The 19,324-nt window shown below is 41.3% G+C and overlaps 1 protein-coding gene across 2 annotated transcripts; it reads right to left on the bottom strand.

Moving 5' to 3' along the window:
• Positions 1-1,037: 1,037 nt before the first annotated feature.
• Positions 1,038-17,295, bottom strand: NMRAL1 (NmrA like redox sensor 1). 2 transcript variants are annotated; one of them, XM_027859775.1, is made up of 6 exons: positions 17,218-17,295; positions 10,267-10,352; positions 7,239-7,477; positions 3,332-3,581; positions 2,615-2,805; positions 1,038-1,373 (listed from the first exon to the last, which is right to left on the bottom strand). In XM_027859775.1, exons 2-6 carry the CDS (start codon positions 10,304-10,306, stop codon positions 1,194-1,196), a joined length of 900 nt encoding a protein of 299 aa, XP_027715576.1. In that variant the 5' UTR covers positions 10,307-10,352; positions 17,218-17,295; the 3' UTR covers positions 1,038-1,193. The 2 variants fall into 2 exon arrangements, with proteins under 2 accessions (XP_027715576.1, XP_027715577.1); XM_027859776.1 differs by lacking the exon at positions 2,615-2,805 and having other exon boundaries at positions 1,280-1,373.
• Positions 17,296-19,324: the final 2,029 nt, after the last annotated feature.

Raw genomic sequence — 19,324 nt, 5'->3', positions numbered from 1 at the left:
AATGAGATTATATATATAAATATATATCTATATATATATATCTATATATCTATAAAGTATTTTGATAACCTCAAAGGGCTATACAAATATCTATTAATATTAGTCTTTAGTTCCATTTTGTTTGGAAAGTGGCCTTTGAAAGGGCCATGATATCTAGCTACCAGAATAGGATGAGTGGTGCTAATTGTTACTGGTTTAGGTGGGCCTTCTTAAATGGAAATTCCCTGAGGGGGCTGAATGCAGAGCTCTCACTTCTTTAGACTTCAATTTCCCCATCTGTAAAATGAGAGAGGATAGAATGGATGAGCCCTCTGCTCTCTTTCAGCTTTAACTAGGCTCCATAGTCTAACGCCCTTCCTAGCTGTGACATTCTATGTTATATTCTGAGAGCTTCTGGATTTATTTCATGACTGAAACTGCTCTCTCCACACTCACCAGTGACTTTAATTTTCTAAATTCTTGGTTTTTTTCTTAGCCCCATTCTTCTTGAACTCTGTAATATTTAAGACTTAACTATTCCCCCCCTTCTATATATTCTTCCTCCTGGAGTTTTTCTAACAGTGCTTCCTCCTGGTACTCCTTATACCTGTCTTTTAAAGCCTTCTCAACAGGATCATTATCTGTATCCTTTTCATTTTGGGTGAGGGTACCCTGGGGCTCTGACTTGGGCTTTTCCTTCCTTTTCACTCTTGGTAATCTGCCTGGGCTCCCATGGTTTAAACACTCAATTCTATGCCAGATGCTTCCCAAATCTATATATTCAGCCCTCTTCTGAGGACAAGTCCTTCATCTCTAACTGCTGGCAGGGTATTTCCACTTGGATGTCCCATAAGCGTCTAAAATTCAACCCATCAAAAAGAGAATTCATTATTTTTTCCCCAAAACCAACCCCTTCAAACCTGCACAATTCTGTTAAGAACATCAGCGCCCTTTTAGGTACCCAGGACCACAGCCTGAGCCATCCTCAACTCCTTGCTCCCCCTCCACCTATCCAACCAGTTGTTCCTATCTTGAATTTTAATCATATCTGCTCCAAGTTTGGTTGGAGCTCCAGAATAGAAAAACATTTTATTTTAACCATGGGTAAGTACAATAGCCTTAAAAAAATTAACAAAATAAAACAAGCTAGTAGGAGCTAACTGCTAAGATACTGGGTTACGGTGGCAGTGGTAGGAAGGTAGCAATAGAAGTTGTCACAGGTCTGCAAAAGCCTCTTTCTGCTGGTCTAACCACTGTTCCAGAGTTCTGGCCTTGGGGTTGAGTTTCAAGGTCAGCTCCACGTCTCGGTCTGGATTCATAGCGTAGAAGCGGAACATGTTGGCCAGGTCCTGTGCCCCAGGGAAGCCAAGGTTCTCGTAATCCTCAGGGGAGGTCTACCAAGAAAGGAACAACCCATGAAAGTCAGCACCTTGTCCAGGATGCAGCTGGAGCCACCATGTAAATTCAGAGACTTTTCTTTCCTTCTTTCTCTCTCTTCTTTTTAAATAAGTGTGACAAAAGCTTATTCAGATCCAGTCTTTAAGAAGGGTATTTACTCTTTTCTTCTACAATTTACAAATTTAGAATCTCAGGATCAGGGAGCCTATCATTCATGTGATCAGTCTCTACATCTGTGACATCTCATTAATCTATCTTTACAGTCTATAGCTTCTACCTGTCTTCACTTGCCTAGCTTTTTAGAAATTATCAATGAAAGTGACTTATAATTAAGTTTGCACTAAGGATTTTACAGCAGAAGGCCAGCATGGTGGTGCATGATTCTAATCCCCTGCTACTGACGGAGGCTTAGGCTGGTGGATTGCTTGAGTTCAGGAGGGCTAAAGTTAATCAGGTGTCCACACAAAGTGGCATCAACGATATGGTCAAACACCCCTCCCCAAGATGGGAGGGCCACCAGGCTGCTGAGGGTAGAAGTAGAATGGGTCAAAACTTTTGCACTGATAGTACTGGGACTGGGCCCATGAGTGAGTGGTATACTGCCAAGCCCGAATGAGAAAAGAAAAAAGAGCCAAAAAAAAAAAAAAAAAAAGGAATAAACAAACAAACAAATAACAAGAATTAAATGTATAAAATTATAAGACATTGGATTACAAAGGAAACCAATTATATTCAAATACAAGTATCAAAAAAAATTTTTTTTAAATTGTCCTGGAGATATACCTGTCGATACCCAAAGGTACCAGAAACACACGGCTGGGGATGACCTGTGCTCATACCCTGGCTTTGCCGTAATTAGCTATGACTATGAGAGGGAGTTCACATCTCTGAATCTCAGTTTTCCCATTTTTTAAATGGGGATAATGATACTTGTACTACCCACCTTATGGGGCTACGCAAGGAAAGATGCTCTGTAAACTATATAACATTACATAAATGTAAGCCATTATTATTTTTAACATCAGTATCCAAAGACTGATATCAGACTGCCCTCCCTTTGAGAAAATGCAGCATGGTGTAGCAGGAGGGCTGAATTTGTAGTCAAAGGACTTGGGTTTAAATCCTGACTTCAATGGCCACATCTATAATATAAGGAGGTTGAACTTAATGGCCCTCAGTGCTCCTCTTGGCTCCAAATCTATGTTCCCATGTTGTCAGGCCTCAGGGAGCTTCCCACCTTGGCATCATGCACGGTCTTCCCGGTGTATTTAGAAAGAAGGGAGGCATACTCTGTGGCTGTGTGCTTGCATGTGCTAAGCCCAATGTTTCGACCCACGTATTCTTCTGGGGACTTCAGCAGGCTGAGCACCACAGGACCCAGGTCGGCCACCGACATTCCATCCATCGGGACCTCACCCATGGGCAAACCTTCAAAGGGGAAGGAAAAAAAAGACCCAAGGATGGTGGGTGGGGGAAACAAAATTCTCTTCTCCCTACCAGACTGTTTTGAGCAATTCTAACACCATCTTGTAAGTCTTATGCTGTCCTTTGCCAAAGCAGAGCTGGTTTATCTGACAACTGCCAGACAGAAGGTTCTAGTGATTGGCACATCCAGAGAACAAAGGATTCTTGATCCTCCTGGTTATCAAACACTCTTTAGACCAAGGTGACTCTTATGCCACCTATAGTCTTAGGAGAATGAATTGCCCAAGCACTGAAAGATCGACTTGTCCAGGGTCACAAAGTCAGTACGTGTCAGAGTTGGACTCAGGTCTTCCTTAGTCTGACCTTGTTTCCCCGTCCAATGGCATGCTGCCTCTGATGATCTATAAAATGACATTAAATCTCTTTCAACCACACAATGGTTAAAAAGGAAAAAAAATAACTTGGGGGTAGGAAGAAAGACTTGCTGTGAAAGGTCATTGAAAGAGACAGCACATGAAAATAAACTCACTCAGCAAGTAACTATTTCCATCAGGGGCTTTCTGGGGTAGGAAGTAGGTGAGAAGGTTTTCAAAGTAGCAGGGCAGCCGGACACTGATCATTGGCACACCCAAAGCCCGGAAGTATTCCTCAACCTCCCCTTTGCCATCAAAGTGCCTGACTATCAGCTGGCCGCCCGTCAGCTTCTTCACATTCTCCAGTCCACTGTAGACCACGTAACTCAAGCCCAGGCGTTTGGACAGATCGGCCAGGAGTTTACCCTGTAGAAGACACCATGTCCTCACAAATTAGGAATCACAGGAAGGGCATCTCTCCTGTCATTCAACAAACGCTGCAAATGAACACTTATTATTTGTCTGCTCATTGATCAAATGCCCTACTCTGGGCAAAGCAATGACAAACGAAACAGTCCCTGTCCTCAACGAGCTTACCCATACTTAGGGAGATGCAGCACATACACAAAGAAGCATAATACAGAAGTCCCCAACTCCCTAAAAATGACATAGCTGCAGAATCCCAGATGCCTCTGAAGGAAAGCTCACTCCTTTCTGAAGAAGCCCTTTGCACTGGACTGTTATTGAGCATTCTTACTCATCCTGGCCAGAAATCTGCCTCTTGTAACTCCTACCAATATACCCTAGTTCTGTGTTCTGGAACCAAAGGAAGCTCTAACTGCTCTTTCAGTTGCAAACTAGAGCAAAGCAAAACCAGTTCACTATTTCTGGTTTATATAATTGTTCTATTAAAACACAGGTTCTTAACCTTTTTTTTTTTTTTTGGTAGGCAATGGGGTTAAGTGACTTGCCCGAGATCACACAGCTAGTAAGTGTCAAGTGTCTGAGGCTGGATTTGAACTTAGGTCCTCCTGACTCCAGGGCCTGTGCTCTATCCACTGCACCTCCTAGTTGCCCAAAAATAATGTTTTTAAATGCACAAAATAAAATACAGAAGACAACAAAGGTAACCAAAGGTAATAAAAACAAAAAATGTAATTTTTTCCCCCTTGCAGCTTATGGAACCCTTGAAATCTATTCACAGACCCAATGAGTATTGGTGGACCCCAGCTTAAAAACCTCTGTATTTAAAGGTGAAGAAAATGATCAGTGGATGACAATCATTTTTCTCTACTCTGTCTAGGAGGGTTTCTTGAAGAGTGGGGAATTTTAGGAAATTTTTAAAGTAGGGAAATGAATGAGCTGAAGTGAATGGAGAAAAGGTCTCTGAGACCTAGAGAGTAGTATGTTTCCACTCTGACCTCAGCTCTTTTGACTCAGCTACTCCCTCATCTATAAGAACTGTGTTTTTTGCAGGCTGACTTCACAGAAATCTAGAAAGACATGTATGGTCTGATGCGAGTGAAGTAAGCAGAACCAAGAGAAAGTTGTACACAGTAACAGCCACGTTGTGTGATGACTAATAGTGATAAACTTAACCCTTCCTGGCAATACAAGGATCTAAGACATCTCCAAAGGCCTTGTGATGGAAAATGCTATCCACATCCAAGGAAAGAACTATGGAAGTTGAATTGCTTTTTTTTTCTCTTCTGTTGAGTTTTGTTTCCTCTTTCTGATGGTTCCTCCTATTGGTTTTAATTTTTACTTAGAACATCACTAATGTGAAAATATGTTCAATAGGAATGTAAATGTATAGCCTATATCAGATTGTGCGCCATCTTGGGGAGGGTGGTGGGGAGCAAGGGGGAGAAAAATTTTAAAATTTTAAACTCAAAAGCATATTGATAAATCAAAATAAATTAATAAAAAAAAAGAATTGTGTTTTTTGGACCAACTCCTTCCTAATCAGAGATTCTTGTGTAGCCATTTCTAACATGTGCCAGGACTCTCCTGTCCCTCTCCTATCCTTGGCTTGTTCCTCGTCAAAGTTAGGGGTGACTTGACCTCCAAGGGGAAAGCTAACCTGGGGGATCCTGATTGGGGTGGTTTTGTTTTCCAGCCAAGATTATTAGAGGCAGTAGACACCCAACAAGCAATTAACATTCCTTAATTGCTAGAGAGGGGAATGAACATCCACACTTGAATGCCAACCCACCTATAAATCAGGTGGGCCAAGTGATGTACTGTCAGGCCAATCAGAAGGGACACACACCTAGGTTCAAAAGACCCTGTCGACCATCACTTGAGGTCTTTGGTCATAGACAGAGAGGCCATACACCCAACTTCTTGGTCACAGAGAGCCTAACCAATAAAGTGATCATGCTAAGGTCCTCAGCTTTTGCTGAGGTGCCAACATGACCCATTTTAATAACAGTTTACAGGTTGCTGTTATTAAAATGATATCTTGTCCTGGAGAAAACTATGTCTTTGTTGCAATTTTATTCGCCACAAAGGGGAAGAGGAGGCGGAGGGCAAGGAATGTACTGGGAAGTTTAGGTGATGTAAAAACAAAAGATGTCAATAAAAATATTTTATGAAGAATATAAAAAACAGGAAACTTTGTAAATTGTAAAGAGCTATATAGATGTGATAGATTATCATTCTTCCTCAACTCTAGAGTACTCCATCTGGACATCTCCTTAAGCTATATCTTTGCACAGGTTGTCCCCTAATGCCTGGATTCCTCACTTTTGCCTTTATAAATCCTTAGCTTCCTTCAAAGCTCAGCTCAGATGCTAGTCAGTCAACAAGCATTTATTAAGTGCTTATTATTATTTATTATTATTGTTATTGTATTCTGTGCCAGGCACTGTGCAAAGCACTAGGGACACAAAGAAAGGCAAAAAGATGGACCCTGCTCACAATCTGATGGGGAGAATATGCACATAACTATGTACAAACAAGATATAAACAGGATAAATTGGGGATAATCCACAGAGGGAACACATCAGCATTAAGGAGGATTGGGAAAGGTTTCTTGTAGAACATGCAATTTTAGCTGGAACTTGAAGGAGGCCAGGAAAAGGAGATAAAAAGGGACAGAATTCCAGGCACGTAAAAATGAAAATGCCTGGAGTTGGGAGATGGAATATCTTATGTGAGGAATGGCAGAGGGACCATTCCCACTGGATCATAGTGTATGGGGGGAAGGGACACTGGAGGGGCAGCTAAGTGGTACAGTGGATAGAGCACTGGTCCTGGAGTCAGGAAGACCTGAGTTCAAATCTGCCTTCAGACACTTTACTAGCTGTGTGACTCTGGGCAAGTCACTTAACCCCAATTGCCTCCAAAAAAAAAAGAAGAAAACAACTAGAAAGGAAGGAGGGGGGCTTTGAATGCCAGACAAGATTTTAAAAATTTGTTCCGGAAATGACAGGTAACCATTGCAGTTTATTGAATAAGTAGGTGAGATGGTCAGACTTCTCAATTTGACAGCTGAGTGAAAGATGGATCAGAGCAGGGAGAGATTTGAGGCAGGCAGACCCAGGCTTATTTCAGTAGTCCAGGTTTGAAGTGATGGGCGCATACAGCAGGGTAGTGGTAGTGTCAAAGGAAAGAAGAGGGCACATGGGACAGATGTTATAAAGTTAGAAACAACTGTAATTAGCAACAGATTATACATGGGGGATGACAGAGAATCAGGATGATTCTCAAGGATGATAACCTTGGTTTGGAACCTAGTGATACGCTGGACAGTAACAACGAAGCTGGGGAGGGGACTGTTTTGGGGAAAAGATGAGTTTAGTTTTTGGATATGTTCCCTCTTAAGAGAAGCCTTTTCTGATAGCCTAGTCATTAAGATTCCCTCCCTTCTCAAATGATCTTGTACACATGTATTTGTACACTTGTATCCCTGCTCCATTCACCTCTCATAGAGCACAACTTTACTGAGGGCAGGGACCACATTTTTGTTTTTAACTTTGTTTTCCTACATATAGCAAGCACTCAATAAATGTGTGTTGATTTGAATCACAGAACTTAGAGCTGGACGGATAGGGAAACTGAGGCCCATTTTATCTTCACCTGCTTAATCTCCTGCTCCTGGTTGAGATTCTCCCAGTAGTTGGTCACAATGAAAGCTGCATAGGCCCCTGCCAGGGCTGGCTCCAGGCTCTCTTCATCATCTTGATCTCCTTGCACCACATCTGCGCCTTGATTTCTCAGATGTTCTGCGGCTTTCTGCCGGGGATTTCGAGTCACCACACGAACTCTGAATGTCCCATCTTCCAGAAGAGTCTTAGCAACTGAACCACCTTGGGCACCTGGGGGGAAAAAATCAGACAGCCTTTCTTTGAAGTTTCTATCCCAAGCCAACCCATTACCTTGAAACTCTATCTCCTAGAATAAGCCCTTTCAAAGGAAAAGACTAATGTTTTCTTTTTTTTTTTTTTAGGCAATTGGGGTTAAGTGAATTGCCTAGGGTCACACAGCTAGTAAGTGTCAAGTGTTTGGTCTGAGGCCGGATTTGAACTCAGGTCCTCCTGACTTCAGGGCCGGCGCTCTATCCACTGCGCCCCTAAGACTAATGTTTTCTTTCACAACATGATCAATATGGAAATATGTTTTGCATGACTACACATGTATAATCTGTATCAAACTGTCTTCTCAATGCAGGAGACGGAGGGAATTTGGAACTGAAAATTTAAAAAAACAAATGGTAAAAACTGTTTTTATATGTAATTAAAAATATTTAAAGAAAAAAACAAGTTAATATGATTAAGAAAAAAAGGGCAAAGATTATTAATTTTTTTTGTTTCCCTCTGAAACCATGAGATCAATCAATCAATAAACATTTATTAAGTGCCTACTACGTGCCAGGCACTGTACTAAGCACTAAGGACATAAAAGTCCCTGCCCTCAAGGAGCTTACAATCTAATGGGGGAGACAATATATGCAAGCAAATACATACAAAGAATGTTATATATAAGATAAACAAGAGATATTTAACAGAAGGAAAGCACTAGAATTAAGACAGGTCAGAGAAGGCTTCCAGTAAAAGATGGGATTTTAGTTAAAAGAAGCCAGGGAGGTCACTAGGCAGAGTGGAGGAGGGAGATGTTCGATGCAAGGACAGCCAGAGAGATGCCAACAGCAGAGATACGGAGTGTCTTCTTCATGGAATGGCCAATCGGCCAGTGTCACTGGATCAAAGAGTACATGTAAGGTGTAGGAAGCTTGAAAAGGTTGGAGGGGGTTAGGTTAGAAAGGGTTTTAAACACCAAAGAGCATTGGAGTTTACCAAGTAGGAGGTGACATGATCAAACCTGAGCTTTAGGAAAATCACTTTAGTATCTGGATAGAGAATGAATTGGAGTGAGGAGAGGCTTGAGGCAGGCAGGCCCGCCCACCATCAGGCTATTACAATTGCTCAGGTGTGACAGAATATGGCTTGTCAAAGACCCTACAAGTAGTAAAGAACAGAGCTAAGGTTTGAATTCAGATTCTCTGATTCCAAATCCAAATCCGATATTCTTCTTGCTATACGACACTGTTTAAATGAGTTCAAAGATGCCCTCTAGCTCAGCAGTTCTTAAATTGGGCTACATGAACTTTAAAAAAAAATTGATAACGATATTTCAATATAGTTGGTTTCCTTTGTACTTTATTTGGGGGAGATCGGCAGGTACAGCCAACTTTTGTTCTGTTGGTGAAACTGACAGACCAGGCTAGGAACAGAAAAATATCATTATTTCATGATATGTTTTAACGTCATCTTGGATATACTTGGGTCTAATCTTGTTACTGAAAAAAAACATTTAATCAGTCTTTGCCCAGCACTTACTATGTCTGTAGCAATCAAAAAAAGTTAAAAAAATTAATATAATGGAATATTACAGTATAATAAAATGAAAGATATGAAACATACAAGGAAATATGAAGGTGTCAGAGAGGTCACACGAATTGACTTTAGTAATATTGTTTTTAACCCAATTAATTATTTCACCTTTGTACCTCTCAGTGAGGAACTTCCCCAACCAGTGAAGATTAGCACCTTATTAACAAGTTTACAACAGAGTCACTGAAAGCTTAAGTAACTAGCCTCAGGTCCCACAGTCAGTATGTGTCAGAGGCAAGTCTTTATATGGAAGCCAGGTTTCTATCTATCACACCATAGAGAAAGAATAGTGGAATTTCACTCGTTGTTTATTAATTTACTTGGTTCCACTTTGCTAAATGCCAAAGGTTTTATGTTAGATTTTATTCCTTATTTTGTATGTTTGATTTGATTAGTTATTTTTGTTGACTTAAGTTTGTAGCAAAATAAGTTTTAACATTTCCACTCCTTATGTTTCTTTGTGTCTCTCACAGCGCCTGGTAGAGGGCAAGACACATAGTAGAGACTTGAATTTAATTCTTGGCAGAAGAGGGATTCCATCTATTCACTCCTTTTTCCCAACTTCCAAAAAAAGTTTTAGGACCTGGAGCCCTAGGTACTCCACAAAATACAGTTATCCCTTCCATATTGCAGGGCATAGGGGAGTGGTGCCCGCCGCCCCCACATGACAATCTGGAAATTTTGGCCCTTTGTACCAAAGAAGTTCGAATTTTTTCTTTTTCTTTTATGGTATGTTTACAGTACCTTATTATAAAATTTGGGTTAAGTATTTGGTCGTAGGCTCTGTGTTGTCTGTTGACCTTCGTGTATTGTCTGCAGCTTCCATAAAACTCCCCAGAAATTCCCATTTAATTTTTTTATGCCCACTCGCAATATATCAAAACCACAATGGGGAAAGTTGTGATGTAGAAGGGATAGCTGTAGTCAGAGTCTGTGTTTCCTTACTAGCTTGTCCAGGACACTAGTCACCCCCTAGTCCAACCTGAGTTATGAGTTCTATCCCAAGACTTAGGAAATGTCAAACCTTGGCTTTATCCCTGACTTACTATATTGGTCTTATGTTAATCACTTCCTCTCTTTAAGGCTGCTTTTCCTCTGCTGTAACACCAAAGGAATTTGACTCCAAGAGATCTTTAAGGTCTCTTCCAGTTGTAACATTCTATGTTCCAGAAGTCTAGGTTCTTTCAGCCCTTGCATTCTATAGTTCTACTTACCTGTTGCTCCAAAAACCACTACCAGTTTCTTATCAGCCATGAAGAGTCACAGAGCAGGAATGAACAGGAGCTCAAAACAGGAAAGTCTGAAAAGGAATAGCATGAGGTAGTTAATTCAATAAACATTTACTAGATCCCAAAGCATCGTCTTGTTTCTGACACAAACTGGCTGTGTGACCTCGGGCAAGCTACTCTCAATGTCCCACCTCCTGGCTTTCCTCAAGTCCCAGTTAAAATCTCACCTTTTACAAGAAGCCTTTCCTGATACCCCTACTACTAGTCCCTTTCCTCTGAGATTGGAGGCAGAGCCAAGATGGCGGAGGGAATTGAGCACTTATGCTGAGCTCAACCCTCATCATTTCTTATTGCACAACAGTATCCCATTACATTCACATACCACAAGTTGTTCAGCCATTCCCCAACTGATGGGCATCACCTCAATTTCCAATTCTTTGCCACCACAAAAAGAGCTGCTATAAATATTTTTGTACATGTAGGCCCTTTTCCCTTTTTTATGGAGATCTGTGTTCAAGTCATGGTCTTCTGAGTTTGTGTCTTGAGCTTCCCTGACACCATAGAAGCTTTTTATGGTCAGCTTCTTTTGTTGTTGTTTCTCATTTTTCCAGCCTAAGGACATTAGAAAAACCTGGGAAGACTTACATGAACTGATGCTAAGTGAAATAAGCACAACCAGAATAACATTGTACACAGTTAACAGCAACACTGTGCAATGATCAACTATGACAGACTTAGCTTTTCACAGCAATACAATGATCCAAGACAATTCCAAAAGACTCATGATGGAAAATGCTATCCACATCCAGAGAAAGAACTATGGAGTCTGAATGCAGATTGAAGTATACCATTTTCACTTCTTTCTTGTGTTTTTCCCTTTTGTTCTGATTCTTCTTTCACACATGACTAATGTGGAAATGTTTAACATGATTGCACATGTATAACCTATATCAGATTGCTTGCTGTCTTGGGAAAGGGGGAGGGGAGAGAAGGAAGGAGAAAAAATATGCAACTCAAAATCTTATAAAAAATGAATGGTGAAAACTATCCTTACATGCAATTGGAAAAAAAAATACTATTTACAACCCCCCCAAAATCTCCCTTAATGCTAGTCCCTTTCCTCTGAGATTATCTCCAATTTATCCTATATGGTTGCCTCCCCCATTAGACTGTGAGCTCCTGGAGAGTAGGGACTGCTTTTTGTCTTTCTTTGTATCTCAAGCACTTAGCATAAACAAGGCGTAAAGAAGGTGCTTAATAAATGCTTACTAAAACTGATAAACAGATCTGGAAGTCATCTGTATAGAAATGATAATTTTTATGAGCTAATGAGATTACCAAGAGAGTGTGGAGGAGAAAGAATAGAAGACCTCAGACACAGCCTTAGGTTACATCTAAGATTAGGGAGTGATGAGCTAGTAAAGGAAATTAAGAAATTAAGAAATCATTGGTAATTCTGTAGAGAGTAGTTTCAATTTGGGGAGGGAGAAAATGGGAAGGGTATTAGAAACCAGATTGCAAAGAATTGAGAAGTAAATTAAGATGGAGGTCATATGGCTTTTTCTAAGAGTCTGGCTCTATAAGGGAGCAAGGATATAGGATGATAGCTCAAGGGGATGGTAAGGTCAAGTGATGACTTTTTTTTAAATAGGGGAGACCTAGGCATATGTGCAAGAAGTAGGGAAGAAATTAATATGTAAGGAGTAACTGAGAGAAGAAAGAGAGGAACTGTTTTGAAGGGTTAACTCCACTGGGGATGGGATCAAGATTGGCCTTAGTAGTAAGACTGTGGTTTATCCTTAGTTTTCAAAGAGGACCATGACATCAGGGAAATGATGACATGACTTGCAATTAACTTTGATTTAAGTGAGGGAGGGCTGTGCACTGTCACCGGCTTCACTTTCTCCTCCAGAGCCATCTGGGTCCAGTGGCCAGATATCGATCAGGATGACTGGCGATGGCCCAGGATGCTGTGGGAGACCTTGGCCTTTTTTGTTTCTGGTAGTAAGAAATGTATCTTTGGAGGGAGACAGTTTTCTCAGGGGCAGCTAGGTGGTGCAATGGACAGAGTGCTGGGCCTAGAGCCAGGAACACTCATCTTCCTGAGTTCAAATCTGGCCTCAGACACTTACTAGCTGTGTGACCCTGGGCAAGTCACTTAACCTGCTTGCCTTAGTTGCCTCATCTGAAAAAACGAGCAGAAGAAGAAAATGGCAAACCACTCCATTATCTCTGCCAAGAAAACCCCAAATGGGGGTTACAAAGAGTGAAAAACTACTGAACAACAAAAGTTTTCTTAAAAGTACAAAAAGGAAAGATTGTTAGATGAAGAGGCCCAAAGGAAAGTTTGTTAAGGACAGAATTGGGGATCCAGAAAGCACATTGGAAGGGGTGTGCATAGCAGGGCAGGGACTCTGAAAGGGATGGTTTGGGATGAGAACATGGGGAATGACAGCAGGGGGAGTTTTCCTCCGAGCAGAGGCTGTCAATGATGTTAGAAAAGAGGTGAATGTCTGAAGGGAAGGAAACCTTTTCCCAAGAGGCATAATGTTCCTCCTCACCATCTTTTGCTGCACCAAGGAGAAAGGAACTGATACATAGAGAACACCAGCCTTTATCATCACAAGACCCTTGAGAATAAGAATCCCATTCACTTAGTACCTTCCTAGCAAACTACCATCTCTTCCTCCCCTGGTCCTGGTGACTTGTCTCTGCTGAAAGGAAAATCTCTTCCCTTATTAGAGTTACAAGGGGCCCTAGAACACAGAATTCAAGTTGAAATGTGATAAGGCCATAGAAGAGGTCCAGCTGCCCATTGAATCATTTTTTTCCCCTTTAAGGCCTAGCTCCTGTGACCCATCCTTCAGAAGAATATCCCTAAATCCCCTTACCTAGAAGCCTGTCTTTCCCTCCTGATATCACTCATAACCCTTTGGAACTCCCTAGACAGATACATGTCACATTCTAATTTGAATTATAAATATTTCTAATCATGTCTTAGCTAATCTTTGCAACTGTATGCTCGTGCACCATGACTTGCACCAGTAGACATTTGATCAATGTTTACTGAATCGAAAGTAGCTAAATGATGCCCAAGATTCCTTTCTAGCTCTAATAATCTATGTTTTTCTGAGACCTCTTCCAGGTCTGATATTCTCCATTCTAAGGGTTCTTCCAGTTCTGACCTGCCATGGTTCTAAGCAGCCATTCTGTGGGAGCAGATCTCATTTGCTGCAATCACATATCTCTGTAACCCTTAACCTTGGACCAAAATGTCATTGAAATCTATTAGGAATCACAAAGAGGCAGGGAGGTCCATCCGAGAAACTTTATTAGCACTAATCTCCATTGCCTTAGCCAATAATGATCCCAGATATCATCCCCATTTAAGAGAGAAATAAGGGAGGCTACTCAATAGGAGTCACTGGATTGGAAAAGGTCAGTTTATACCCTAATCCTACAGAAGGGCAATGCCAAAGAATGTTCAAACTACCAAACAATTTCACTCATTTCACACACCAATAAGGTTATGCTTAAGACTTTGCAAGGTAGGCTTCAGCAATATGTGAACTGAGAATTACCAGAAGTGCAGGTTGGTTTTCAAAGAGGCAGAGGGACTAAAGACTAAATTTCCAACATCTGCTGGATTATGGAGAAATCTACTTCTGCTTCATTGACTACACAAAAGCCTCTGACTGTGTGGATCACAACAAATTGTGGCAAGTCCTCGAAGACACGGGGTACCAGATGATTTTACTCATCTCTTGAGGAACCCGTATTCAGGTCAAGAAACAAGAGTTAGAACTGAATATGGAACAAGTGATTGGTTCAAGATTGGGAAAGGAGTATGACAAGGCTGTACAGTATCACCTTATTTGATTAACTTATATGCAGAGTACATCACACGAAATGCCAGTCTGGATGAATCAAAAGCTGGAATTAAGGTTGCTGGAAGAAATATTAACAATCTCAGATATGCAGAAGATACCACTCTGATGGTAGAAAGTGAAGCAGAATGAAGAAGCCTCTTGATAAGGGTGAAAGAGAAGTGTGTAAAAGCTGGCTTGAAGCTTAACATTAAAAAAAAAACTAAGATCATGGCATCTGCTCCCATACTTCCTCGCAGATAGAGGGAAAAGAAACAGAAGCAGTATCAGTTTATGTTTTTGGGCTCTAAGATCACTGCAGCCATGAAATTAAAAGATGCTTGCTCCTTGGGAGGAAAGCTATGGCAAATCTGGAGACATCACCTCGCTGACAAAGGCCCACACATTCAAACCTATGGTTTTTCCAATAGGAATGTCTGGCTGTGAGAGTTGGACTATAAGGAAAGCTGAGCACTGCAGAATCAGTGCTTTTGAATTGCAATGCTGGAGAAAACTTTTGAGAGAGTTCCTCGGGCAGCAAGGAGATCAAATCAATCAATACTTAAAGGAAGTTAATCCTGATTATTCATCAGAAGGACAAATACTGAGGCTGAAGCTTAAATACTTTGACCACAGGAGAAAACAGGACTCATTGGAAAAGAATCTGATGCTAAGACTGAAGGCAAAAGGAGAAGGGGACAGAAGATGAGATGGACATGGAAACAGTGAACATGAACTTGAACAACAATAACGAAGGGGGATAAATTCCTGTTAAGGGGGGATATTGGGAGGAGAGGGATTAGGTGGAATTATTAGGTGACCCCATATTTACTCTCACCAGCAAACTATCTCTAACATATCCTAGGAAGGGAAGAGGGGCTCTTTCATTTCTCTTGCACCAAGCCTTAGGAGGGACAAATCCTGGGGAAGTTGAGGCAGCACTAAGAGTTTGAGAAGAAAGAAGAGTTCCCCCTAAGCTGCCCACCAAAGGATAGGTTAAAGCTTGAGACTGGGATTCACAGAGAGCCCTACAAGGTGGAGAAGGGAGAGGCAATAAGTAAATGCTAAAGTCATAGGAAAATCACCTTGGTATAGAGCAGGAGTTCTTAACCAATTTTTTATGTGAAAGATCCATTTGGTGATCTGGTAAAATGTTAAGCTCCCTTCTCAGAATACTGTTTTTAAATAACTCAATGATAAATATGATAAATATTACCATATTAATATTTTAATTGAAATAACAAATTTCAGTTAAAGGTTAGTGAAGTAAAGGTGTAGTTGGGGTTTTTTTTTCCCCATCCAAGTTCATGGATCTCCTGAAATCTATTCACAGACACCCTGGTCTGGGGTGTGGACCCCAGGTTAAGAACCCCTGGTCGAGAGGAAAGAAAAATAGCCCTGGAATCTGGAAACCTGAGTTTGAGTCTTGACTCTGCACTTAGTACCAGTGTTAGTTACCTGGAACAAGTCATTTCCTTTCTCTGAGCATATTTCCTTCTCTATAAAATGAAGGGGTTAAATTATCTCTAAAATCCCTTCCAGTTGTAAAACTGATTCTATATCCTGCAGCAAAGAAAAGGCTAAGAGTATCTTTGGTTCTTTCAAGGGAAAAAAGACACCCTAGGGCCACGTTTAAATCCCTAAATACCATGTGGTCATCAGGCCCTTCTGAACATAGAAAGTGAGTTGCCCAAGGAACTTGTTAATTATGAACACTAAAGATATATTCAGTCCCTTTCTTCACCATTGAAATCCCAGCTTTCACTTTCAAACTCTTTTTAGGAGTCTTGTAGAGGAAGCATTATTAGTATATGCTAGAGAATAACCTGGAGTGAGTTAGAGCCTCAGCTCTGCCACTCTTCACAGTATGACCCTCTCTATCTCTGGGAATTTTAACTAAAAATTTTCTATGTTCTATTGTATCTTCCACCTCTAACTTTCCATGAGCTACTGCCCCTTCTAGCTCTAAATTATTATTTTTTTTAATATACCTACTTTATCAATGGAAAGGGAAGGCTTCTTGTTTTAAATTTTTATTTATTTATTTTTTGAATTTTGGAGGCAATGGGGGTTAAGTGACTTGCCCAGAGTCACACAGCTAGCTAGTGTCTGAGGTTAGATTTGAACTCAGGTCCTCCTGACTCCAGGACCCACTAGTGCCCTATCCACTGTGCCACCTAGCTGCCCCCTGGCTCTATTATTCTATGTTCTATTGCACCTTCCACCTCTAACAGTCCATGTACTACAGACCCTTCCCACTCTAACATTCTAATGATCCTCCTAGCTCCAATATTCTTTTTTTTTTTTTAAGGCAATTGGGGCTAAGTGACTTGCCCAGGGTCACACAGCTAATAAGTGTCAAGTGTTTAGTCTGAGGTCGGATTTGAACTCAAGTCCCCCTGACTTTAGGGCCAGTGCTCTATCCATTCTGCCACCTAGCTGCCCCTTAGCTCTAGCCCCTGACCCTCTAAGGGTCATTCTAATGACCCTTCTAGCTATAACATTCTCTTATACCTTCCAGCTCTAACAGTCCATCTTTTAATGACCTTTCCAGTTCTAACATTCCATGTTCTAAAGGCCCTTCCAGCCCTAACATATTATGTTCTAATGACCTTCCCAACTTTTAGAGTCTATGTTAGTGCCTTTCAGATCTTTGATTTTATGGGTCTAAATCATCCAATTTCCAGACTTCCAGGACACACCATTCTACGAGCTTCTGGAGCTGGTCCTCTCCCAAGGCTGCCCCTCTCTGGGGCCCCCCTGCTCATGGAAGGTGGTGGGCTGGGTATGCATTCCTTGTTCCAGTGACCCCTCCAGCTCTAACATTCCACAGCAGAATGACCCTTCCAAGCCCAGCACTGAGTCACGGCTTTCCCTCCGAGACTTCCCCAAACTCTGGCTCTGCTCCCACCGTCGCTACGGGCCTGGTTCTAGATACCCCCCGGGCAGGGGGCACAGAGCTGTCTCTCTGCTCCTGGCCATGCATCCTCTCTGGCTGCTCGGGGATACCCCCACTTTCTGCTGCCACGACACCCATGGAGCCTGCCACGCGGGAGCGGGGATTAGTTACCTCTTCTTCCAGCGTCCCCCCCGATAAACGTAAAAGCAGCCAGACCTCAGGAAAGAGAGAGAGGAATGAGGAGTAGAAATCATTGTCCCCGGTGGGGGGGGGGACGAGGAGGACTGTGTCAAGGTCTGACTTCTCCCATCCCGCCCCTCCACTCATTCTTAGAGGCCCACCTGGTCACACCTACTTAACAATATCTATGTCCCATTCAGGGGAATAAAATTAAGGGTTGTTTTTACATCCAAAATAGATCAGAATAAGATCGCACCCCCCTCCCAGCACAGATGGTACATTCCACTCTAGGTCAACTTCTGGCATCCTTTCCCTGAGAAGCATGGCTTCTTACAGCGAGGTATTTGAGATATGAGAAGTTTCACCTATCAGATTGTATTTTACATATATTCATTAAATATATAACGTTAGGACTGTGCAACCACCTCATCTCCACTACATCCCCACCCCACCTCAGTTTTTTAATTAATAAATTTTGTTTCGACTTATTAATTCCCAACAAACTCACAGTTATACCCAATACTCAGTACAGTTCTGGGAAACAGTTTTGCAAACAACTAAAGAGTGTGATTGGGGATGATATAGTACTTGAAACCTTACACTTTCTGTAGTTTACTATTTGTTTAAATAAAAGAAAGATGTGTGCTTTCTCTTTAATAAATTGTTAACAGCTGTCCATTTAGAAAATCTGGTTTGTTTCCCTTTAAAGTTGTCTTCATTTATATAATTGTAATCACTGTGCAATTTAAAAAAATTTGCTTTCTTCAATCTTTGGGCTTCATACAAATCTTCCTCATATGTTTCAGCCTGGTGTAGTAGAAAGAACCATAGATCTGGAAATCCTATGGTGGACCATGTAGCAATGTGAGCTTCTGTTTATAACTCTTGTAAAAAGCAAGCACTGATTATTCCAATAACACCTACCTCACAGGGTTTGTTCGTTACCATGCAATGACATGCTTTTGACATTTATTAATGTTAAAGACATTAAAAAGCATAGGAACAAAAACATCTTCCCTTAATATGATCAAGAGCATTTATTTAAAACCAAGAGTTGTTAATTATATGTAATAGAGCAACACTAGAAGTCTCTGTATTCCCAGCACCTGACACATAGTAAGTGCTTGTTAGATTGAAGCATGTCTGAATTTTTCTGTCTAATAATAATAATAGCACTTTATAGTGTTTTAAAGTTTGTAAAAGGCCGTACATGTATTATTTCATTGAACCTGGGGTAATTTTCAGGGAGCCCATGACTAACTGGGGCCTGAGCTACATAAGTGAACTATCAAATTACCCAGGAATAGAGATAAGTTAGCCTCCTCTTCGTCAGTGCTTGTTCCTTTAATTCCTTTTCCTTTTCTTTCTGCTATTTCTATCCCCATAGCACAATGCCTGGCACATTGGTTGTTGTTCAGTCATGTCTGACTGTGATTTGGGAGTTTTCTTGGCAAAGCTACTGGAGTGGTTATTTCCTTTACCAGCTCATTTAACAGAGGAGGAAACTGAGGCAAATAGAGTTAAGTGACTTGCCCAGGGTCATACAGTTAGTAAGTGTCTGAGGTCGAATTTGAACTCAGATCTTCATGACTGCATGCACTGTGCCCTATCCACCACCTAGCTGGCCTGGCCTGGCACACAGCAGTCACTTAATAAATGATTGTTGACTGATTGATCTCAAGCCCCGAACAGAAATTCTTTGGCCTTCCACTTTTATTCACTTTTGGTGGATGGTCAAGCTAGTAATGTATTGTTTACTCCATTTCCATTTTTCTAGTTTTGCTTTTCTAACTTTGCATTATTTCGTTAGCGCTTTCCAGATTTCTTTGTAGTCCTCATACTTGCATTATAGAATTTCATTAAATTGAAGGGATTTTTTTTTTTTTTTTTTTTTTGCTGCACGATGCTACAGGGTGTTTGTGGGCCCCTGTGATACTGTTCTTCAGGGCTGGCTCAGGACGCTGACCAGCCCCCATTCATAAAGTTAGGAAGGGATGCCCCAGGCTTCGCTATCCCCTCTTCCCATTCCTGTCATCCAGAGAACGGTCTCCCTTTCTCTAGCCACCAGGGGACGCTGATTCTAAAGGGCCTCCGCGAT

Source organism: Vombatus ursinus, unplaced genomic scaffold, assembly GCF_900497805.2.
Source record: "Vombatus ursinus unplaced genomic scaffold, bare-nosed wombat genome assembly UNPS02014171.1, whole genome shotgun sequence".
NCBI lineage: Eukaryota > Metazoa > Chordata > Mammalia > Diprotodontia > Vombatidae > Vombatus > Vombatus ursinus.
Note: the sequence above shows the minus strand (reverse complement) of the source record. Positions and strands in the feature narration are given on the sequence as shown.

Coding starts and splice junctions, on each gene's coding strand:
- NMRAL1 (XM_027859775.1), bottom strand. CDS start 10,306: ATGGCTGATAAGAAACTGGTAGTGGTTTTTGGAGCAACAG. Junction 7,478..10,266: donor AGTGGTTTTTGGAGCAACAG/GTAAGTAGAACT, acceptor TTTTCCCCCCAG/GTGCCCAAGGTGGTTCAGTT. Junction 3,582..7,238: donor AGGAGCAGGAGATTAAGCAG/GTGAAGATAAAA, acceptor TGTCTTCTACAG/GGTAAACTCCTGGCCGATCT.